We start from the raw sequence: 25377 nt of genomic DNA, 5'->3' as shown, positions 1-25377 counted from the left end.
GTTGTTATGTGTCACTGACTAAAGGCAATTTTGATTTTGACCGATTTTACACACAGCGACTCGCTAAAAGAAACAGATTATAATAAAAAGTCTCCAAACACAGCTCAATATATTGTGGGCTCAAAAAGTTTTACCACCATACTTTTCTCAACCTTATTGATGAAAGCTGTACAAGAAGTAAAGTCATTCTGGAATAAGAAGGAAGTTCTGTTGTACCATTACAAAAAAATCTTCGGTATAAGCTTGATGCAAATCCTTAACAACTCAAAACGTCTCACGGAAAAAATGGAATTTCGCTACACTCTGTTCTACGATTCTTCACAAATAAGAATTTCACAGGACGGACGGAATTGGCTATCAGATTCACCGAAAACATTTTTGAAACATAGCTTTTGTTGTCAAGGGTTTTGCGACACGAGATAACCAAACTTATTGACGCCGATGTGTTCAAATTCAGACGGCGATGGATACCGCTGGATAGACAGTTACTTTTTGCACGCAAAACCCTGACAATACCGTAGTGCAATTAATAAATATTAACATAAATGAATAAGTAATAATGCCTCAAGTTGCGTTTCGATCATTTTTCAGATGCAAAGATGAACAGGAAATACTCGGCGCATTTGATGACAGACAACCGCCCACATTCACGACAACAACGGCCGGAACCGGGCTAAGCCTGAGCGGCCTGGATGAGAGCGAGGTGAACAAACTGTTACCTTATGAAGCCTTAGAAAATACAGATGTCCGTGAACGGCAGCTCGGGCCAAACGCAGTCATGAACACTTATTACACACAAAGAAACAAAACTCGTCGTAAAAACAGGTTTTCACTTCTTGACAGATATACAAGAATGCCTGCCCGTCGCAAACGGCACAGTGATCAAGATTTAAGACATATAAATAAGTCGAATGGTGACCAACGAGTTCCCAAAATGTTGCTCTTTTACAAGGAAGTCAAAACAAACTTAACGAAGGATATGAAGCAGCTCTCCAAACAGTTTCGTGTTGGCGTGGACATATTTCCTTCGCAAGAGAAGTCACCGGGAGACCAATTCTGGGCTGCCAAGTTTTCAGAGCTTAGGAGCAATTCTTATATGGGTAGGTTTGTCATGGTCACAGCAAAGTGATTAAGGCAATGACTAACTTGGTAAGTCCTATTTCAACATAAACCAAATTTCCTTAGGCTGCAAGGTTATTTTTTTTTTTTAATTTTTACTATCGGTGTGAAGGCTTATCAAGGATCAAATATGAACCCTTTGTGAGAATTCTTGACTAAACACTGTGCTTAGTAATTCTACTAGCAGGGCGAACAGGCCGTTGTTATACAGACGTTAGAGCAAGTTAACACTGGGTATGTAGGCCCACTTCTTTAATACGTTCGTACATTGATGGCAATTGCCATGGTGACGCACGTCAAAGTAGTTACAGTCAACTTAGCCTTGAACTTTGAGACCACATCATTTGAGACCACACCATTTGTGCACTGGATTTCAAAATATTGATCAGCAGCAGACAAGTGATTTAAACGTTAAATCAATCAGTTTAGAAAACGAACAAGCTAAATAATGCACCCTTTAAAAATGGTTAAAAGTCTGCATTAGCACTAAAAATGTGTAGTGCTGATATGGAATTATAAGCAGGTATAAAGTTGATTTGGATAGCCTACATGCGGTATTAGTAGAGCGTTTTTCGTTTTTCTAGAGAAAATATAGGTATTTAATCACGAATTTTGTTTGGTCTTTCCCAGTCGACGAGTTTCCATTCCACAAAGCGGCTCCACCATCGAGAGGATACCCTTGGCCTTTACCCCAGAAAATGTCAACCAACCCGGGTCACATTATCACGATCAACCCTGAAAACTTCAGATTTACTTTGAGTAAAAAATCCCATAGCTGTGATATCATAAAAGCAGCCTTTGAAAGATACGGCCGTTATATTACGAGACAAAGTGAAGATAACCCCAAAAACACTTCTGCAAAGTCAGTTGTGTCACACCCCAGAGAACAACGGAGAGGTGTTGAGATGTTGGAGGTTACTATCGACGCCCCGTGTGACCATTACCCATCTTTGGAGTCGGATGAATCGTGTACGTATTCCCACAAGACAAGTCTTTATTAATATATTCTTGAGTATGGGTAAAACACCAATGAAACAGGTAAAAATCAATAACTAAATAACTAATGTAGTATTAGAAATAGGTTTTAATAGGCATACAGATGGTTCTTTTAATCGAAAACAAATTGCCATTGATTTGGGTTATTTATCCCCCCCCCCCCCCCCCAAAAAAAAACAAACAAAACATTTGCAACGCCATGTTGCTCATAAATAAATTTCTTTAGGTTTTTGATGCTATGTAAAATGTAAAAATAGATATTTTTGCGCCTGTTTAGATCAGTTAGACGTTGCCGCCAGCAGAGCTGTCCTTAAGGCTGCACAAGTGTGGGGAGCTCTACGTGGACTCCAGACCTTCTCCCAAATGCTTTATACCTGTGATCATACAAAGGTAAGATGTACAGACGGCTCTACGTCTGAAGTCTGTGTAGGCCTTTAGATCTTCCCCAAGTACATGTGATCATATAAAAGTAAGATGTAAGTCTGAGGTCTATGTGGTCTTTAGATCTACTCTCAATAATGTATACCAGTGATCATACAAAGGTAAGCTGTGCTGAGATAACTACGTCCGAGGAGCTCTATACGACATATAAACCTTCTCTGAAGTACTCCATAGCTGATGTTGATGTCAGCAGAGCTGCACAAGTGTGGGATGCTCCACGTGGACTCCAGGCCTCTCAATGCTCTATACCTGTCGTCATACAAAAGTAAGATGCACTCTATATCGGAGGAACTCTATGAGGCATTTAGACGCATTTTCAAATACCCGTACTCTATACCTGTGGTCATACAAAGTTAAGCTGTAACATTTGTACAAATACATGGGGTTTTACGTGATATAAAGGCCTTCTATTCGTAATCTCATTTGCCTAGAACATTCATTGCGCTTTCCAACATCATTGAAAAGTGATGACTACTTCTCTTTGCATGATTCCGCCCTATTTTTGTACTTTATATACTTTCTTAGTTCTTTGGTAGTTTGTGTTATACGTCGATTTGAGAACTGGCCTTGCGATTATTGACCTGGAATGTCCTTATTCAAGGTGAAGTACATTCCAAGAAAGTATCTGAGGTACAAAAATAGGACGGAATCATGCAAAGAGACGTAGTCAACACTTTTCAATGATATTGGAAAGACGCAAAGGTATGTTATAGGCGACTGAGTGAAATCAGTATTCAAATCGTGTACAATGCTAGAATCTCAATTGTCGATAACAAAATATGTATCTCAGTTGGGTTTTGATCGCAAGTGTTCATATATCCAACGTGACAATCTAATTCAACACGATGAATATATAGCCCCTAGCCCGGGTTAAGGGAATGAGACACAATCATGAAGCAGAGTGCTTCATGATAAAGTCATGAACGAGTTTTTCGTAACTTATCAATGTATTCAGAAGTTCAAATTATTTTGCTTGCAAAATATTATCCGAACAGATGTGCATCAACAAGACATCTATAGAAGATTTCCCGCGTTTCAAACATCGTGGGATCATGCTGGACACCTCGAGGCACTATGTCAATCCCGGAACCATAAAAAAAAATATGGTATGTTTTTTTTTGTCTAAAATTACAAAGAAAACAGCTTTTTCAAAGGTCGTGTGTTCGACCCATGGCTGCTTTGATGTAGCTTAAGTCTGAAGGTTTAGGTCAGGTCCGTAAATAATGTTTATTTCGAATAGAAATATAGATACTTTTATAGTTAAACATCAAATAAATAAAAAGAAAAGGTGCTAATTAATAGTTATCAGAATATTTGGGATCGATGTAAAAGACTTGAAACAAAGCGAGTAAAATCATAGTAGCGACGACAGTGTGAGAGTTGGCAAACGGTCACACTGGACTTTCCATAGTGGATAGATGTAACTAAAGAATGTAATGACACTATAGATTTGGTGTTTAAACATTTATAAACCTGATGTGTTTTTACATTGAATTTTGATAGCAAACCATATAGGACATAAATAATTAATCCAATGTTCCGATTCAGACTCCAGGGAAGCACGTCACTTCAGAATGGGTTTATTAGAAATAATGGATTTGGAATGAGAAAATCACAGTCTGTATAATGTTTCTTAAATATTTCAGGACGCCATGGAGATGAACAAGCTAAACGTATTTCACTGGCACGTCGTCGATGATCAATCTTTTCCTTACGTGAGTCGTCAGTTCCCAGACTTAAGCGCCAAGGTACACGAACTTTCTTACCCTTTTACCATTATCCTTTAAAAACAATCAAACTACATAGAATTATCTTTTTTCTTAATGGACGAAACGCTCTTATCCACTGCTCTTTACATATTACTGGTTTGTTTGTTAGGGAGCTTACAGCGCCAAAGAAACATACGACCATATAGTCATAAGTGAGATTATAGAATATGGCCGCCTTCGGGGAATACGGGTCTTGCCGGAGTTCGACACGCCTGGTAAGTACCCATAACGATTATGTACACCAGCAGGCTACATTTCTCAAGCAGTCCTCTTCCAGTCTCTGTACTAGTCTCACCTTGATGTCAAAGGTACATTCTGCCGGTGGTGGTGTTTTTAGAGACATTCACACCATAACTGCTGCAGTCATTAACCTGTTTTCAGCGCCACCCTTAGGCTACATATAAGAACTAATCAGAAGTGGCGATTATACATGATCGACGCCGGGAGAAATCTTTGAAGAACTTTGTTACTGGCTGATTTTCGCTTATGTATAGGTCACGTGCGGTCTTGGGGTGCCGGTCACCCAGAAGTTCTAACGGAATGTGGAGGCGGAGGAGGCGGGCCAATGGACCCTTCCAAGAACGGCACATTCCATTTCCTCAGCCAATTATTCTCTGAAGTCATGGACTTGTTTCCGGACAAAACCATCCACTTGGGGGGTGACGAGTGCTCGTTCCGCTGCTGGTGAGATGACTTCACCATCTACCCTCACCTAAATGTTTGCCATGGATTGCCCAACAACATACACAACCGGTTTATTCTATAGCAAGCAGTGTCCGTTATGCAATGGTTGATGTATAATGTAAAAGACTCCCAGGACAAGGCTATTGCTTACAGATAATATAACTTTTTATTTATTGCACGTGATGTTTCGATTCCGATACTATCGTCGTTTTCGAGTGATTAACATCAGTAAATTGGGGTTTATATAACAAATAAAGATAACAATGTCAGCAAAGTATTCAGAAAGACAAAGCAAGAATAGTAATCAAGGAAATCGTGGAGTTTAAAAACTGTTCTTTCTTTTCTGTTCTTCCTTTGATAACGATGCTAGTAGCGGCATGGACACATCGTGTATTATACGAATTTGTTATCCTAAAAAGGGCTTTGTTCCAATTACCTGTAAATGCCAAGGTGTAACACACACAGATTAAGCACACCTCACGGGAGGAAATATAGATAAGTCTATTTGCCTTAGGACACTGAATCAATTCCAAACGGATGTTGGGACTATATGCGCGAAGGTCATAGCACTGTGGGGGCACTGCATAGAGTGGCCTCACAAAGACATATCAACACATATTCAGTACAGCAGTTCTGCTTGTTGTTTGCCGTATGTCATATGTTGGCATATTTTTAATGCAATTCTATGGAATATCCAAGTTACTACAAATTTACAAACAATTTTATACCCCCCCCCTTCCACCTCGCTTTATCCAGTCTAAGGTTTTAGGTTTGTTAACGTTTGGTCAAAAAAATAAAATGATAAAACAATTTTTCATTAGATAGCTATTTCTATAATATTCACTTGAATCGAAAACTGAGCACGTTTGACGTGATCAAAGTTATAACATTGGCTCAGACTCCGTTTTGTAGTGGTCTCACATTTACAATAATTCTAATGATAGAAACATGTATAGTATCAGCCTACGGTATACAATCCTCTTATCTATAAAACAAGATATCCCGACGCCCCACAAGCTTTGAAGTCTGCATATCATCTGAAGTGATTAACTGTCTTCAAAGGGAAAGGCGCTATAACCAGCTTTAAATGCAATTGTGGTAAGAACTGAGCCAGGTAGAGTGGTATTTCTAATTTATAAGAGACCGGATTTTGTACTCTGCGAACACTTTTGTGTGACTTAAACATATTCCCTGTAGAATGGGCTTGGTATGCTTAAGACATCACTAAGAAATACATTTATTTTTATGAAAGTCATTCAATTAAATTACTATGTTGTAGGGAGGGAAATTTAAAGATTCGAGAGTTCATGAAAGAAATGGGCTTTGGCACGAATTTCAATCAACTGGAGGAATATTACGTAAACAGGTAATAAGGTAAAAGACTATAGCATGGAGAGTAAAACGAGAGTAGCTACGACAGTGTTTTTCGGTTTGACTCAGTATAGGAGTTTACTCTGTTTTTGTAAATGCCTCCATAGTAGTATTTAAGGCAGCCTGACGCCATAGCTTAAGCAGACTTTGTTTAAAAAATATGCAGTGATGGTAATTGCTATTTATTAGACATGTTGTTATCACATAGCGTGATGATATCACATTTAATAAACAATCATTTGAAAGCAATGAATGAATGAATGAATCAGGCTTCAGGCTAGCAGCAGAATCTCAGTTTATGCAAGAACATAATATACAAGACTGACGACAGAGATCAGAACATTGTGCGAGTTTATGTACACTACGGTTTCAGTTGACCGGAGGATTATTTGCACTAACATCTTATGGCATAAATCAGATTACTGCTAAGTGTTACTGTCATTTTAATAGAGGATAATCCTATTATAGCGACATGGGATCAAGGATACCATCGTTCGTCGCTGCATCACGTGGGGACATCTGTATGGCACGTGACAGAGGAAGTGCATAACACGCATATCGTCAGCCTCAGACGATTATAGCACACCATTATACCTGTGCATCTGAGAATGTTATATTCTCCAAATTAAAACCATTGATATGTCTAGTCCTCTCTATTTTCTTTTCACTCCAGTGTCTTTACAATCAAAGTTTTCTTTTAGGTGAGATCTGCCTGTCCGTATAATAATTGTATAAATCTCTTATTTTTTTTATTTTTCTAGATTATTACTAAATCTTAATCAGCTGAAGAAGAACAAAGAGTACATGTTTTGGCAGGATATTTTGGACAACGGCATTACGGTATCATTACTGTATATAATCCAGTTGTAATCCTTAATGCAGATTACACGTACTTCTATCAGTTGGCTAATGTCATTATATCAACCTGTTTGACGCTTTCGTCAAATCCATGTACATTGTTTAGCTTAAAGTAGCTTGTCGGATTCAGTGTTCGAATGTTTATTTCACCTGACATGATTAAGAATGGATGTTATGCCTGTCAAGAACTAAAGAAATCGGTACTCTTCCAAGAACATGTCTTGTTGGGTTAATGCTTTCCTGGAACGCATCAACAGCGGACAATAGCATTGTGTCATCAACAGACACCCACAAACACTTCAAAATGTAGAATTCAAAAGAGAACGTGCGAAGCGGGGAACCTCCCACGACAAGAATTTAACTTGTGCGCAATCTGAAGGCCTGTATTGGACTTAACCAGCTGGATTGCATCATTCAGAGCACTAATCTCTGCGCCACGGCTGTGCTCCTGTACAGTGGGTTTGTTGGAGGGGGCACCGGCTATCTGTCCGCTAACTTGACCCTTGTGTATAACTGAAATACCTTGAGATAGGCGTAAAACACTCATCCAATTAAAAAAAGGAACAAACAAGCAAATAGATAAATATATTATGTATAAGTTTATATACACTCGCATAATGGCTGAAGATGCCACCAAAAATTCACAATACAGCATCATCTTCAAAATGGTCAGACTTGTACTATTTGTTTGATTTACTATAGCCTCTACATGGTAGAATTATTCTCTTTTACGACTGAAGGTACCCCGTGAAAGTATCATCCAAATATGGAAGAACTGGGGAGCCTTAGATGTAACCATTCTTCAGAAAGCCACAGAGATGGGATTGAGGACGGTCTACTCCACCGCCTGGTACCTCAATTACGTCAACTACGGCAAAGACTGGGACAAGTACTACAACGTCGACCCGACAGAGTTTGTATGTACGTACAGATAGATAAGCCTCTCAGAGTTAAGCTTTATTGAAAATCCAGAGGTATCTACATCGGTGTTTCCCATGTGGATATATTTTTAAATCTACCTCCGTCGGCAGCTGCCCTGATTTAGAAGTCTTCGGAATGTATTATAATTCCTTTATTGAACATCCAGTCTTCTTGTATCTGCCTCTTCCCGCAGCTGTCCGGAGTGAAAAACGTCTTGGTCTGAATTCTGATTCCTCAAGAGAAGCTGGCGGGTCTTTCCAATGGGTAAATCTGCCTTCGGTAAAACTGTCCTGCTCAGAGCACTAAAAGAGTACACGCTGTGCCAAATAACAATCGATTCCGCTTGCCTTACTTTGTTTGAATTTATGTGACATTTTGTCAGCTGTTGAATTTACTTCTACTTGAAGTAGAAAGTTGATTTCGGACACACCCACCAGAAAAACAGTTTCTTCAAAATCTATACAGAACGGGTTAACATCTGTACGTCCATTCGATCCTCAGAAACCAACATAGAAAGTAGACATTTGTACTTTTATCCCCGTCTTCACAGACACCAGATCTTGCAGGTAGACATTTGTACTCTTATCCCCGTCCTCAAAGGCATCAGATCTTGCAGGTAGACATTTGTACTCTTATCCCGTCCACACAGGCACCCGATCTTGCAGGTAGACATTTGTTCTCTTAACCCCGTCCACAAAGGTATGAGATCTGGCAGGTAGACATTTGTACTCTTATCCCGTCCTCACGGGCGCCCGATCTTGCAGGTAGACATTTGTACTCTTATCCCGTCCTAACAGGCATCAGATCTTGCAGGTAGACATTTGTACTCTTATCCCGTTCTCACGGGCATCAGATCTGGCAGCTAGACATTTGTACTCTTATCCCCGTCCTCAAAGGCATCAGATCTGGCAGGTAGACATTTATACTCTTATCCCGTCCTCACGGGCACCAGATCTTGCAGATAGACATTTGTACTCTTATCCCGTCCTAACAGGCACCAGATCTTGTAGATAGACATTTGTACTCTTATCTCCGTCCTCACAGGTATCAGGTCTTGCGGGTAAATATTTATCACTCTAATCCCCGCCCTCACAGGCACCAGATCTTGCAGGTAGACATTTGTCACTCTGCAGGCTTTTCCTCATTCGCACAAGGCCCCGGAGCAAGTAGACATTTGCACGCCTTTTCTCATCCTCAAAAGTCCCCGAAGAGTTAAATATTTGTAGGCTTTCTCGTCAAAGGGCCCCCAGAGCACATTTATAGAGACATTTATAGACCTTTTCTCATCCTCCAAAAGTTCTGGAGCTGTGAGACATTTGTACGCCTTTCCTTGTCCTCAAAAAAACAAGCCAGAGCAGGTAGACATTAAACCTGTCCCCATCCTCAAAAAGCCCCAGAACAGTTCGACATTTGTAGGCCTTTCTTTTTCCTCAAAAAAAAAAGAAACCATAGCAGTCAGGCATTTGTAGGCCTTTCCTCATCCTCAAAAATCCAAGAGCAGTTAAGCCTTTCCTCGTGCCCCAAATAACCCGGAGCAGTTGGACATTGGTAGACGTATATCGCCATCTTGAGAAAGCACCAGGCTGGGTAAACGGTTATATCTTATAAAGTGGTACGAAGATAATTGGAAGCATTACAAGTTGGTGTCAAATTAAGATTCGATTGAATTTTTTATTTACTAATACCGTACTCAAAAATCTTTAACTTATACAACTGAGATATTGTACATGGAGCCCGAAGAAAACTTTTCCGGGTAGCTCTTAACAAACCTCCTGACCAGAAGCCGCCACTGATTCAGCGATGGCTGGCTTACACCGTCGTATAAGTGAAATTTTCTTGAGTACGGCGTAAAACTCCAATAAATTAATCAACCAATAAAACATGGCTTTAAATAAATGAGCTAGCATCTTCATCCATCAGCTATTAACATTATATAGTACTACATATATGCTGATCCGTTGGATTGGAATGCGTCCTCAGCAGATACATCCGGGAAACAGTAACATTGTATCCCTCCACTGTCTTCGTGTAATAGTTGAAAGGTTGTCATCGAAAGCTGAAATGATGTTGTTTAAGTAGATGTGTGTAAAGCTTAACTATGGATGTGTGTACATTTATCAGGGACACCAGAGGCGAAACGTTTAGTTATTGGCGGCGAAGCGTGTCTGTGGGGCGAATACATTGACGATACCAACCTCCTGCAAACATTATGGTTAGTATTATTTTTAATAAAATATTGTAAATGTGAAGATTATGGCAACACTAAAACGTGACGTTTTCTGACGTTTAAATAACTAGCACTGTACTTACCAGGCGTCATATTCCTGGACTTCAATCCTTTTCCGGCAATACGACATATCAACTCCCCTCATTTTTCCACATGATTGTATTTTGTTTCTGACACAACATCCAAATGTATAGCCTCCGGTCTTGATTTCATGCTACATAGATACATACACAAATTTTGCAGGCCTCGGGCGTCTGCGATGGCGGAACGGCTGTGGAGTGCCTCACACGTGACCAACGTGACGCAAGCGGAGCCTCGTTTTGAAGAACACCGATGCCGTATGTTACTGTAAGCAAGAAGCCTTTGTATGCATAAAAAAAACAATTCTCGACAAAAATTGTTAAGTAGGACGTAAAACCCCAAGCATACACACGTACAAAAACATTTATCACCTTAGATTACATTTCCCCACTGAACAAGCCTTTTCCTCGTCAATAAGTAAAATACATATAACAAATTACATGACCTTTCCCCGCAGAATTGCCACTCAGGTTCAAGCTGGATTGACTGTTGTTCTTTTGTAATACGTGAAAGTAGGCCTGCTTTACTAATTTGCTAACAAATTGTCATCCGTTAAACAGACATGAACAGCAGACACGTGATTTTGGGCCAAATTGCTTTAGGCTTGAAACGTTCCTCGTCAAGACTGTAATTATCTCTTAGTTTACAGATGTCAATTTTTGTCATCAAAAATGGACTAACCTGAACACAGGTGGCCAGAAATGTGGTTATCATAGGAATATAATACTGTAATATATAATAATAAGTTATGGATATTAAATTGTCCACTAAGAGACAATGTATACAATCACATTTTCTGCAGAACATGTAAGTCAGCCGATCATTCAGTATTATAACACATGATTTATGAAAGATTTAATCGCATACTAAAAATGTCTCATTTCTGCGTGCAGCATTGATTACTTTACAGTGCTAAATTTTCAAAACCATTTCGATATTGAGCTGAACATATGCCATGAGAATAGGTGGGATCGGTTTTACTTAGCTTTGTTCTATACAAACCGTCAGTATTCATAACCCTCTACATTTTCAGGGTGTTTTTGTTTTCTAACAAGAAGTCAGAAAGCATTAAAATGTGACAGTCGGGATTATTTGTAAGTGAAATATCATGCTGAACTCATGATTACAATGGCCTTTACAAACGGACCCAGCAACTTCCTTTGCCGTTTCAACCCACATCACTGAAGGATACTTTTTTTCTAATGAATCAACTATTCACCTTGCTTTGTCAGAAGCGTCCCAGGTGTAACTGTGGTATTTTGTTGAACTCTTAGAGGCTTCCGCCAATAAGCAGTAATCGGAATCAGTGTGAATGTCTACACAATGGCATTTCCGATTGCATTCGTCAGGACATCGTGCTCTTAAATATTTTACGCTTGATACTAAGTTCAAGGTCATTTTTTAAAAGACAGACCATCGATCTGCGATCCTAGTTTCGTTAATCTTTTGTGATAAGCACGTCGGACTAGAGCCGACACTGTGTGTTGAAGCCGTGTTGTTTTTTTCAGGATGTACTTTGCTTTTCAGGGCGGATATACCAGCCAGTCCAAACAGCGGGCCCGGTTCCTGTCATGTTATAGTGAACCCGTAGCCTAGTGTATTGAAGAAAAGCCGCTGGAGCACCGGAATATGTGTCAGGATGAGTCACTTAAAAATCAGGAGATTGGCCTCTTTCTAGTTCACAGGCAAATGCTTCTAACTTACATAGCGTTGTAGACACACACACACACACACACACACACACACACACACACACATATATATATATATATATATATATATATATATATATATATATATATATATATATATATATATATATATATATGAATTTCGCATTTCAAGGCCATTCTAGAAGCAAATTCCGTGATGGGCAAATTGTTAAAATGGTGAATCATCGGAAAGCCTGATCAGCTCTTTTTTACCCAAATCTCTGTGATTGACCACATAGGCCGGAAAAGTTAAAAAAAAAAACAAAGCACAAAAAATAACGCCTGGTCCATTCTATATCCAAGCTCTGTGATTTGACTTTGCAATTATTGCCATTATCAGATCTCTGTATGATCATAGTATATAAGCTTAATTCATGGTATTAATTAATGGGCAACGCTTGGTTAGCGCCGGCTAATTGCTATACCTGAATGTCGTCACTTGTAATTAGTGTCATGTGCAAACGTATACATGCTTATCAAGGATGCGTCAGGGTTTGAGCTTGCGCAAATTTTTGTTCACGTTATTGTCGCTATGACCTTGTTATGTTAAAGCCCAGTCTCTTAATTCGTTACCCAATGCTCTGACCGTTTTGACGATGGCCTCGGGAGAAACCGCAACTTGCAATCTGCCATTTCCATTACAATACACATCCTTTTATTGATGCTTACAAAAGTAGGTATATTCTTCATGATACAGTGGTGTTTATGTTCGAGCGACCTTCGCAAGTGCTACGTACAATAAATCTTACCCGGTATAATCTATAGTTGATGTAGTTCTCTCAAAGTCATATATTCAAATTTTACTTTAAGATGAATAGCAAGCACATAATTCTTGCTGTCTTCATCAGATGTACTAGTTTAGATGTTTATTAACCCAAAGACTTTGGTGAAGGTGTCAACTTTTGCTACTACAAGATTGTGGTAATTGTAAGACTGACGAAGCCCTCGGCCAAGAAAGGTAACAAAGCATACGTGTACAGGAAGTGAACTTCAAGGGCCAGTTTCACAAAGATGTCGTACATGTACGATAATCGCACATATAGGACAACGGCACGGTAATAGGTAATATCGTGCGACAAATGTGCGATAAAAAATGTCGTATGCGGCTTTGTAAAACCGGGATCCAGAACTGTCACTTAATAAAATGAAACCATAAACGTGACGTAAAGCTAAGGATTTAACTTTCAACTTTCTGGAATTGTTGAGAATCGATGTTATGTATTTTTTTTTCAGAAACTAACAGAATAAGAAATACTATGAATACTATACTATTTTGTATTAAGATTTAATGTTAAACCACACCTTAAAAAATTGTCTTCACAAATTTGTCTCACAGATTTGAGATGTGCAATACCAGTGGATTTCTCTTCCAACAGATATCGCGCACCTGTTCCCGGGCCTGTCGGTTCGATTACTGTAATGGTAATCTCCCCTGATTGTCATGGTTTCATTTATTTTATTTCATTGCCCCGTTGTTTGATTTATTTATTTATTTGGTGTTTTACGCCGAACTCAAGAATGTTTATCTTGTACGATGGCGAGCAGCATTACGGTTGGAAGAAACCGCGCAGAGCCCGAGGGAAACCCGCGACCATCCGCACTGTTCTTTAATACCATGTTCATTTTTATACGCCCGTCGCCATTAAGCGGAGCGCATCATGTTATATCGATTTTGTCGGTCTGTCCGTCTGTCTGTCTGTCCGTCCGTCTCTCCGTTCGTAGTCGTGTACGCGCTATATCTCCAGTTGTTATGTGCAGTTTTAATTTTTGGTAGATACATAGATACTGATTTGACGATGTGTAGTAACTCGCACTTGTCCATTTCCGCGGTTGTCATTGTAACCAGATCGCTATTTTCCCTATATATACTGTATAATTAGAGATGAGAGCCTGTCCGGCTACAACTCCATCTGTTTTCCACGTAGAGTTTTATTTTTTCATGGTTACATAGATACTGATGTGATGATCTGTCGCTAATCCCACTTGTTCAATTCCGCGGTTGTCACGGTAATCAGATTGCTATTCTCTGTTATCTACTATATAATTAAGAATAAACTTCGTGTCCGAGTTACAACTCCAGTTGTTTTCCATATTCAGTTTTAATTCTTGGTGAATACTTAGATACAGAAGTGACGATATGTCCAGTTTCACCGTTGCCATGGTAACCACGTTGCCATCATTCCTATTTATACTATGTCGGTTTTGTTGGCTACATCTCCAACTGTTATTCAAGAGCAGTTTTAATTCTTGCTAGATACTTAGACACGGAAGTGATGATCTGTGGCATCTCACGTTTGTAGATTTCCACAGCGGTCATGGTAACCACATTGCTATTTTCTCTATATTTGTCATATAAATAGGTATGGCTACAACTCCTATTGTTTTGCATGTACAGTTTTTAGTGGATACATGCTTATATATATATATAGGGGTAACGACAGATGTCACCTCCGATGACTGTGGCTATCATGGCAACCTGATAGTCAGTTTCCCTATCTCCAGTGGGCATGCCCTCTTCCTCTCCGGCCGTACGTGGGAAGGTATGTTCGTGGGTTTCCCCTGGGCTCTGTCCAGTTTCCTCGCACCACCGTCGTATAAGTGAACTATCCTTTAGTACGGCGTAAAACACCAATCAAATAAATAAATAAATATCCCCAGTGTGTAAATTAAATAGGTATCACTTCATCACTGAACTACAACCCCAACTGTTTTGTTTATGTAGAGTGGATTTTGATGAATACATATATTCAGAGGTAACGCTTGTATAAAAATCTCCGTGGCTGCCATGGCTATTATGCTTTTGGTGGTTATATATATACAGAGGTGACTGTGGGCATTTGTATATATATATTTCTGTGGCTGCGATGATAATTAGTGCTCCTCATCCCATTACCTAATAACGGCATTAGAACTATAATTCACATTATAGAATTATTAAAAAAACATTTCTTTTGTTTTGAATGTCAAAACGTTTGTTTTGTTGTACTTTTCAGTTTCCTATTTAATACAAAAGCTATAATCAAGACCCGGGAAGCACTTTCCCTCAGAGTTTATACTGGTATTTTTTTTCTACATATCGTATATTGTGTTCACTTTAACACTTGTTCTTTTGCGTGCTGGCGATGAGTGTAATGAGCACAGGAAATCGAACTGCCTAGAGTAAACCATCGACATGAATGTTTGGAATCGAGCACATCATACTCTCTAATCCACAAGTTCCTCACCATGTATCGTTTAGCGTATCGTCAGGCAGTTGATATACGTGAAGTAATACGTGAACAAAACGTGAAGTTAGAAATTTATTTCTCGTTTTGGACTTTTACCAAATATACATTTTGCATTTGTAGCATTTTTCAGACTGGAAAAAATACATATGCAGTGTGTATAATTCAATATAAGTATACGTCTGTATGTATGCTTTGAAAAAACAAACTTATACACACTTTTCTAAGTAGTTTACATCAATGGACATAAATTAGAATGTATGTAGGGCAAAGTTATTAGGAGAAGCAAAGGAGGTTAGCAAATGCCAGCAATTTGTCAAACTACGATCTGAAGGCCATGTCACCGGGAAAACAAAACATTTTCAAAACATCAACAAACCAATAACATTTAAATGTCAATAAATTATTTTTACATCAAAGGCAAATTCCAGTCCATGAGTCAATATTCATAAACAATCTTTATCGCTGATTATTGGCAGCACGCGAGGTAAATATACATAACATGCGTTTGAAACCTTTGAATTTTACAGGTCTTAATTGTTTCAAAGTATATGATCATATTTACTTAAGTCCAACATGCAGCATAGTCGATCCACGCTGATTTATATATACATGTACGCTATAACCTATACCGTCGTCAATTAAATAATCAGCATGCAGGCCTTGTGACCAATCATCACAACCACGTTGCCTGGCAACGTATATTATTTTATATTTAACGATTTCCTTTGATTAGTTAATATAAATGGTCAACAGAACGAATAAAAATGTTTGATTGCCATACATAACAAAAACAGTTATTATAATTAAGTAGTGGTTTCAGAAGCTTCTCTCAGGAAACATTTTTCTCTATAAACAATGTTATGTTCGCGTGATTTTGGAACAAATGTCACATGTCAATCTTTTCTCAAGTCGCCCTAAGAATAAAAGAACTCATATTGCTACCATGCGACGTAATTGCCACGACTAATGATAATTATTCCATCACTGCACGGATACTGCACTGGCATATTACTTAGACTAAAATCCAGAAAGCCTGAAGGAAGGTAAACACGATAAGGTTAAGTATGGCATCTGGTCAAATTTAATTGATGATGTTTTTATTGCTTTCATTCCAATTCACCGCTCTCACTGTGCACTGGGTCTTTGGTGACAATATAACAAATGGACGACTTCTCTCCCAGGTTGGAAGGTGCGTGAGTATCTTGCCAATGGTCAGTGCTTTACCCGCCGGTTAGTTCAGTTTTCTCCACCCACAGACCTCACCATTATGTATAGTATGGCGTTAATCAACAATCAAGTAATAAATTCACTTCAGTCAGATTTTTATTCCATAATTGTTTGACAGTGTACTGCCGCACTGGATACGCCTCTCAATACCATGCATGGCATGATAGGACTGACAGATTGATTGATGTCTAACGGTGCTCAAAGGTTGTTCGTTGTCGGTCACCATTATGTTTGGAGGACACCGGGCAGATTGATGTTCTATGAGGTATTCAAGAATATGTACGACAGCAGCCAGCATAAACCCACGACAACCCGCAAGTTACTGGCAGACCCTCCCACGAACAGCTGGAGAGAAAGCCAACATGAGCATATAAAGTTGGTAAAAACCTACAGTATCTTTGAGATCCTCCCCCCACTCCCCTCGTCACTCCGATATGTCCCAGTATATCGTTGTGTCTTTAAACATGTGCAACATCGCTAGTGAATGAGATATCCAGCCCATTGTATAATATTATTTCATGTCCGGAACGATACATTCTTAGGACGCAATATTTGCATCTACTTTCGCACTGCTGTTCCTTATTTTACACCTAGGATACACAGCACAGTAACAGAGCAAAACTTTGACGGAGAGAATGAGAAGTAAAGCAGGTAGCAGCATGCCCAGGAAGATCTTCCATCGCTCAATGATAGTGAGTATAGCTTCCGGTTTCGAGCTTTGGCCGTGGTAACAAGGGAACGTCTGATTAAAGACACCGTGCGTCCAGACAAACTCCTCGACAGTCCGATTGTTACTTTCCCAATCTTCGTCACATGCTATAGTAGAGCACTGAAATAAAAGTATAATTTAAGCATTGACCTGACTTGGCAAAGTTCTTTACTTCCATCATCTTGAGACTATTAATATTAGGAATTAAGTCATAATCATTCATTTATTCATTCATTCCCATGATGCTTATATCGCCCAAAAATTTAATTCATTATAATCGGAACTAAAGAACAATTACCAATGATCTATTCGGGTGAAGCTGCAAGGAACCGCGCATGGGGAAATGGTAGAATTGAATTGAGGTGTGGCGATAGAACATCTTGGGACGATGGCCGCCACGATATGGTTGAGACACTGCCGACGTGGCGTTAAGTCATAATCATTCATTCATTCTTGGGACGATGGGACCCCAGGTAGAGCACAGTGAGTTAAACACGAGTAAACGAAGGAAGCATCGTGGGGCAGTGAACCAGTCATTGATGGGAACTGTGAGTTCCAACACGCCGCAGTCATTTCAAGCGTCGACGTTAGTGAGTTCTTTTCCAGCTATTGTTTTCCGCGCTTTCTTTTCTTTATATTTATGCGTTACCGAACAGGAAGAGGTCTGAGAGTCGCCAAATTATCTTTCAGTATATAGGTAAACAGAAAACTCACCTATACGTCACCAGGCGCGTTTTGTCGCCTGATGTAGGCCTATCTGTGATATTATATAGTATTAGCTAGGCCTAAGTTTTATGCGTGAATTATGTTAATATGCAGATTTAGTTTCACTACAGCCAATGACGTTGCGACATGTACACATATTGTGAGAACTTGAAAGTTATTACCCTGAAAACCTTTATAAAAGCATGAATCGTAGACATGGTAACGTCTGCACGTTATGTGTTATCAGGTACATGCACATACCTGTATATATGAATAGGATGTATTATCTCTAAACGCTGACCTTGTCAACATGTAACACTTCGTAATGGCGGGGAAGGTCGTACAGCAAGGCGTCCTTGACACTCTCCCCTGTCACCGAGTCCGTGTAGTCCACCCGTACCTGTACACACGGGTACTTAGATTGACACTTGCCAAACTCCTCATAATCGCCACAAAAACATGGGATGTCCGCCTTCAGGTGTAGTACATCCCTAACTCTGCACACGGAGGGATTCTCCACAAAATGACTTGTAAACTTAAAGTAGATGGCCATTGACATCCCTACCGCCACGAGGGCTATTCCGCACACTGTGGCTATGACATAGGTGTAAGACAGAAAAGTCCATGAGTCCAACGCTTTGTATCGGAAGTCATTGAAGTTTTGTATAATACTCTACTGTGACAATAATGGCGGAACATGCCATATGCATTGCTTTGCTTACCGTTGTCCATGCAAATTCTGCATATCACAGTCTCTAACGTATTCCAGCAAGTGTAGTCTTAATGCATTTAAGTACATAGGAGTAAATATGTACAAGATAAATTTTGGTTCACAGATGTAGGTCACGTCACAAGCTTATCTACAAAAGGCTTATTCCTCAAAGCACGGGACGAGTCATACAAAAGACATTAACATGGTATTTGTTACCTTGCTTGGCGCTCGGCACTGAGCGGTTAGAGCAATTAAAGAGCACTGGTTGGCTACGCGTCATCATGTGATGATGGTGTCTTTGACATGGTACCTCATTGACGGCATCACTTCGGTGGCGTGGACTGGCCCTGTCACAATAAGATACTGTGTATGTACACACACCTAATGACGCCTCGTTGTCATATGACTGAAATATTCTGAAGCATGACATGAAACCCCAATCACACATACATATATACTCCTCAAAAGCAACGTGTTTCAGGTAGACACGATATGAAACACGCATATTTTTGTACACGGTGTGTCTAAACTATACGGTGGCTTTACACCGCGGGGAAAAACGTTTACACCACTGAGAAAACCTTCTATGCATATACTTCAAATTCTTTGTTCATAGTAATCATTTCATTAAAAAAGTCCATTGAATCATTGTAAATCAGTAGAAAATGTTAAACATTTCTATTGGCAGTAACGGAAATAATATAACAGATTATACATTTATATTAGATCCAGGTAAAGCGTAAATATGGTTCTGGTTAATAGATTTGAACATGGAGATAGAATAGACGTGTACAATTCCATTCTACTAATTAGAATTAAATACCGAACAAGTTGAATAGCTAAATCAGGTCTCCACGCTGATGATCATGTTTGAGGGAAACATCTATATAAATCGATACAAAATAGGTGTATCATACACAAGCATGCATATGCATGGATTTATAGGATTTGTGACGTTGCTGTTCAGTAATATTTATGTATGTGCCACTGAAACTAACCTCGCTGTTAGATTTTACAGGCGCTCTCTTTGTTTCTTTTCTTTATATAGACCTATACACCTCGTTCACCGCATGAACATGCAAGTCAATATCGACAGATGAATGAGTGTATATTTATAAAATTCTCATGGTTGGTAGCAGCCATCTTCGGTCACGGAGCTCTGCGAAACCTAATATTAGCCATTCTTTCAGCAGTTACAAGTCAATACCAAAGGTTGAAAGCGATTCCTTCTTTTGCTTTCGAGATATAATATTCCCAATACAGACGCCGGAGAACGGACTGGGCTGATCGGATGGAAGGTGAAACTGACGGAAGGATGGATCGAACGGAAGGACAGATGCACAGCGGCAAGCATTTCTATACCCTATTCCTCTTTCGTAGCAGGGGACAGGACAAGAACTTAATTAAAGCCAACGTGTGTTGAGGGTTTTCTAGTATTCAGTTTTATATGCACGACGCAGGAGAACATTACCGATTCGAAACGAAATTTGCTTCTGTATTTTGACACCGATAAAAACTGCATTATAGTAGCTAAAAGCTTCCAAAGGGATATGTTACTGTCTTTTTTAAACAGAACCTACATGAACGATTAGGCGTATCAAAGTTACATGTAAGCCTATACAGAGGAGATCATGATGGGAGCGCCCAGCTAGGAAACTGAAATTTCTGGCACCGGGACCACGAGGTAATCTTAGGCTTAAGTCAAAATTCAAACGACTTTAAAATTATTATTTCTTACGTAGATTAGGTCAAAATATTCATTGCATGACAAAGTAAATTCTGGGTAAGTTAGTGTAAAACAAAATTTCAGCTAAACAACGGAAAGTAACATATCAAGTTTTTAATGACTGAAGTTTTGGTATAAGTCTATAATCATAATTATGGTGCATGTAAACATTTTTTGTGATTGTCGAAGCTACTGTGGGAGAGCAGTGGTTGTCATCATGTATACCAAGAATTTCAAATAGTAATGTAGGGAGATCTGGGATCAAACCCGGGTTGGGTCAGACCATGCAAAGACTTTAAAAATGGTACTTAATGTTGCTGTCTCGCATAGCGCTGAGCACTGACAGAGTTGGAGTAAGGAACCATGACTGCTTGACCCGGTGTCAGTAGGATATATGACTGGGTCGATGTGTCATGCCAAGTGTCTTCAGCATAATAATAGGCCTACTTCAAAGCCTGCAGCACATTGGCGGTTTGGACACAGTATGTGTACACAGTATTTGTACACACATCTAATGAGTCCTCGTCGTCATATGACTGAAAAAATTGTACAACGTAAAACCTCAAGCCTACACATTACATTCAAATGTTTACTTCAGGCTTGTTATAGCTCATATTGGTGATAACGTTAAGGTCCAGTAAGAGTGATCTCCCGCTTACTGCTCTTCCGCTTAGGGGCGCAACGCAATTTTGACCAATCAGCTTTGAAGGGTTGCTCTGCGGAGCGGTTTTCGAAAAGTGGCGGAAATCGTTGTAGTTTGCTAGTTGATGTCAGATTTTAAAAACTGTATCATAGGAATCAGGTAAAAGACACAATGGAAGTAAAGGTGAGTAATCAGTGTCTCGCTTGTGACTGTGCATTAGGTCGGGGCTGCACCTCGTTGACTGTCACTTTGTTGCCATGATGTACTGATAATAACAACAACATGCATCCGAGTGAGACTGTGAGCATGGCATTAAACAATTTTAAGGGATGTCTAGTTTGCAGTGAATGATCAAAGCATGAATATGCACCTCCAGTTGTGAAGTTGTCTTGTAAAGTTTTTGATAAATCCTACGCACACGGAGTAAATCTTCAAATCAAATAAGGAGGCCTAAACGTTTTAACATGGTATCTTAGCAGCTGGGGAACAATTTGCAGTCTATGCAGGATTGATGAACACGTTTAAATTCTTTTAAATTCTGTTGAGTAATTGAGGTGTCCCAACAGGTTTAAGGGAGCACTTGAATCGGTATATTGTTTTTGTTGTCATTTAATGTGCAGTGAGTACAAATAGGCTTTAGCCCAAGAGTTATGTGGACCCAATTCGGTATTATGATGACAAACAGCTAGGCTACCTCGTTCAATTCCAATTCTGTAAGACGGATCGGAAGTAGAGACCGCGTGATCTCCTTATTAAGAAACGGCGTGGGTGAAGAAAATGGTCCTCCCAATGTTGTTGCACAGGAAAATGCCTATTAATGATCCTGTATCTGTTGGATTTGTATAATTTTCAGCTTTCCAGATAGTCAGAGTATTTCTACAGAGCTTTCGTTATTTTATACAACTAGGATATATATACCAATTTTTTAATATTTATGCACATTTTGCCACAATCGCTATTTGCCTTTACATCACCATTCTCCTGCAAATTTTAGCCAAAATCGAAAACATTCTCATAATTAGCAGGTCGTCACTTGCTGCCATGTTTTTAAAATCTGGGTCCATGCGCAGCAGTGGTTGACCTTTCGTGAAATTGAATGGAACAGATGCAGAAAATAACCCTCCTTTTTCACTGCAAGCTTAATTTGACAGTTCGCTCAAACTGTGGGGTCCGTCATTCTACTCCATAGCCTTCAGTTGCAAATTTGTGTCTCTGCTGTCACATTGCTTTCTGTCTGTCAAAACTGAGAGCCAGCTGATCATCAAAACATGGTGAAGTCGTGAAAGATTAACCACACATGCGCGGGGAGGAACAACTCGATTTATTAGGTCACGATGTTGACACGGCACGTGGGTGTAAGTCACAACTGTGAATTGTCTTGGATATACTGGTGGTAAATGCTACAGAATGTGTAAAAAATTGAAAGAGGAACAGAGAATGTCTTTATGAACATGCTTTATTGGAGTTTTGCCCAGTTAATCCTTGTATTGGTTCAGTTTGCATAGATTTTTGTTTTGTGCTTAAATACCAATATTTTAACCTGGAAGGCCCTTCGATTGTGATGTATGTGAAACCCCATACGGCCGAGATCCTTGGTAAAATAGGCCTATATGTGATTTAAGAGACTGTCCCAATATAATGTACAAGTTGCAATATTGTACCGTATCTAGAAGAATGGTGTGTATTACTCAAAGCTTGTGTTTTTCAGGCACAGATGTAAACTTTAACCTGTAAGACGGCTTCCATCATCACACTGATTTTTAACATTTTATGTTCTTGAAATTCTGATGATATGCATTATCTTTAATATTATTTTTGTGGACAAACCAAGATTTTCAGGAAATTACAATAATATTTGTTTTTTTTGTTTACAGACAGCTCTGGCTACTCGGAGCCACAATTCCAGTCTACCCAGACCATCAAATACAACCAAACTTCCATTGCCTGACAGTAAAGAAAAGGGGCCCTGAAGAGATGCAGGAGCCCAGATGAACGGGTAATTTATAAGCTTCCAAAGATCCATGTGGACGTGGCGACTCATGGGATTATGTTTGTTAGAAGATGCAGTTTCTGTTATGACATCAGTGTTCTTTCAGACTGAATTTATTCTCTGTTTCCAAGGTGTCTTATACACCACCCTGACATAAAGCTGCAGTTTTAACCATTGTGAGCTGGATCTTACATGTAGAAGCATAATAGTATACTTCTGGCTGAGTATATTTGGTGTGTGCTACTGATATATACTCTTAAGTCCATTTACATGCCAGGTATTGACCGTTTCATAGTCCAAGTGTGATTGTAGTTTGACATCATATGCAAAGCCATATGAACATTGTACTGTTCTATTTGTGTGTCAATGCCACGTGAGGATAGCCTTTTACATTCTGACTTCAAACCATAGCATTTGCACAAAAGCGTGTGATCAACTGTCATTTTATATTAAAAGGTGAGAATTTCTACATGTACATAAATCTCATTCACCATCCAAGAAATTTGTGTTGGTACTATGCACCTTTGACACTTGTAAAATTTTTTTGTGTACAAAGATATTCCCTTTACTCTGGGGGTCATGGTAAATAGTTAGCTTTTGATGGCTGTCTGGCATCCTTATTCTCCACTTCATCTCTCTTTGTTCTTGCGCTATGTATGTATTTGTAATTTTTCCAAAATTCGGTGAGTTTCATAATATTTATCACACATATTGTAACCTCTAATCTATATGTACATAACACATGTAGGTACTTCAGGTATTTCATACGTGTGTAGTTTGATTACTTCAAGCAGTGAAATTATTGGCAGGGTTCAAAATATAGCAAAATACCCAAATATTAGGTTGTGCATGTTCAAAAATATGTTGATATGATACATTTTTTCCCTGACTTTATACACACAGGCCATAAGCCTACCTAGAAACCAAGATCAGAACACTGATCTACATATATTACCTCGCATAAAGTTTTCCAAATTGTGAATTGGTGCTAAGATTCTAAATATTTTTAGTACTTGAAAATTATCAGGTACAGTGTTTTTTACATGCAAATTTTATTTTAGAATCTGATGCCTGGTTGTCCATACCATTAATGGTTAACTTTTTCTGCCTATCTCTATCAGTCCTTGACTGGATCCAATGAGAATGTTAAGAGGAGTCGTGTTGAGAGCACTAGCACCATTGGCAAGCCCCTGAAGACTTCCACTCCCCGCACACAAACCAGCTTTAAGGTACCCAGTGGAAACACAAAAGCACGCCGAGGTAAGCCCAGGTCATTATTACACTTCTGTTATACAACAGCTTTTCAAACAATATTTTGAGCCTGGTTAAGGTGGGGGGCACTAAAGGGGAATAACTCAAGCATCCTCATTGTGCCTGATATGAAATCCTGAAATGGAATGCATTGTACCTATTTTTTGAATAGAGAAGGTGACATTTAATATGGCCATCTTGAAGGTTGAAATGACAAAATCCATACTTTCAAATTTAAAAGATGCATGAAAAACACACACACTAAGACGAAGATGGAAATAAAGTCATGCCAAAAAATGGGAAAAAAAGGTTTTTATTTATTTATTTTTTAAGTGATCTTGTAATAACCTTGATACTTAATGCATACTGTTATTTTGTCAGTCATATGAAATTTTCACAAATGATGTCATCTGTGAACTTACTGGAAAAGAGCGACCAGCACAGCGCCCCCACATTCAGGCTCTTTTGCCCTCCATATTTTTATTTTGACAGCTATCACCATTGATGTCACTATTTCTGGTGACTTAATTTCTGGACTGACCAATGTAGCCTTTGAAAAACATGTTGGGACGCAACATAAAATATATATTAAGAAATTAAAAGTACACAAAGCCTGGAAATAATTTTTAAGTTGCTACATTATGGTAAATCATTAACAAAGTTGTTACATTGATTAAAGTAATTATCACTGCCTCTTTGAATTCTATTAAAGTTCACCTCCTATATGATATTGCAAACTGATAACTGGCACAAATGGCAGTTATCATTAAATGTATTTAAGGCTGCCTGGCACAAACTGTGTCCAGTAAAGTGTGAAGATCTGCCCAGAAAGCTTACAACTAAGAGTGTCAACCAACTAACAAACTCAAAACATGTCCTGTTGATGTTTACACCACTCTCAAACTATAGTTCAGTCATGGATCAAAATACAACGGTCACGCATTAATGGCTTAAGCAATATGTGTCTATCACTCTCATTCTATAAAAGGACATGTCACAAATGATGCA

The 25377-nt window shown here is 39.0% G+C and overlaps 1 protein-coding gene and 1 long non-coding RNA gene across 2 annotated transcripts; both read left to right on the top strand.

Moving 5' to 3' along the window:
• Nucleotides 1-664: 664 nt before the first annotated feature.
• LOC135468336 (beta-hexosaminidase subunit beta-like) lies at nucleotides 665-12205 on the top strand. The gene is made up of 13 exons (XM_064746531.1): nucleotides 665-1100; nucleotides 1750-2088; nucleotides 2393-2505; nucleotides 3552-3662; nucleotides 4203-4304; nucleotides 4435-4540; nucleotides 4820-5009; nucleotides 6289-6375; nucleotides 7142-7220; nucleotides 7979-8159; nucleotides 10281-10371; nucleotides 10630-10734; nucleotides 11995-12205. The coding sequence occupies exons 1-13, from the start codon at nucleotides 779-781 to the stop codon at nucleotides 12056-12058; spliced, it is 1890 nt and encodes a 629-aa protein (XP_064602601.1). The 5' UTR covers nucleotides 665-778; the 3' UTR covers nucleotides 12059-12205.
• A 9004-nt stretch (nucleotides 12206-21209) lies between these two features.
• On the top strand, nucleotides 21210-24378 carry LOC135468036 (uncharacterized). Its single transcript, XR_010444202.1, has 3 exons — nucleotides 21210-21311; nucleotides 23003-23124; nucleotides 24240-24378. It is a non-coding gene; the product is annotated as an uncharacterized LOC135468036 (long non-coding RNA).
• The last annotated feature ends 999 nt before the right edge of the window (nucleotides 24379-25377 follow it).

The sequence above is a fragment of the Liolophura sinensis genome, chromosome 6 (assembly GCF_032854445.1).
Source record: "Liolophura sinensis isolate JHLJ2023 chromosome 6, CUHK_Ljap_v2, whole genome shotgun sequence".
Taxonomy (NCBI): Eukaryota; Metazoa; Mollusca; class Polyplacophora; order Chitonida; family Chitonidae; genus Liolophura; species Liolophura sinensis.
This window is presented reverse-complemented; position numbering and strand designations above follow the sequence as displayed.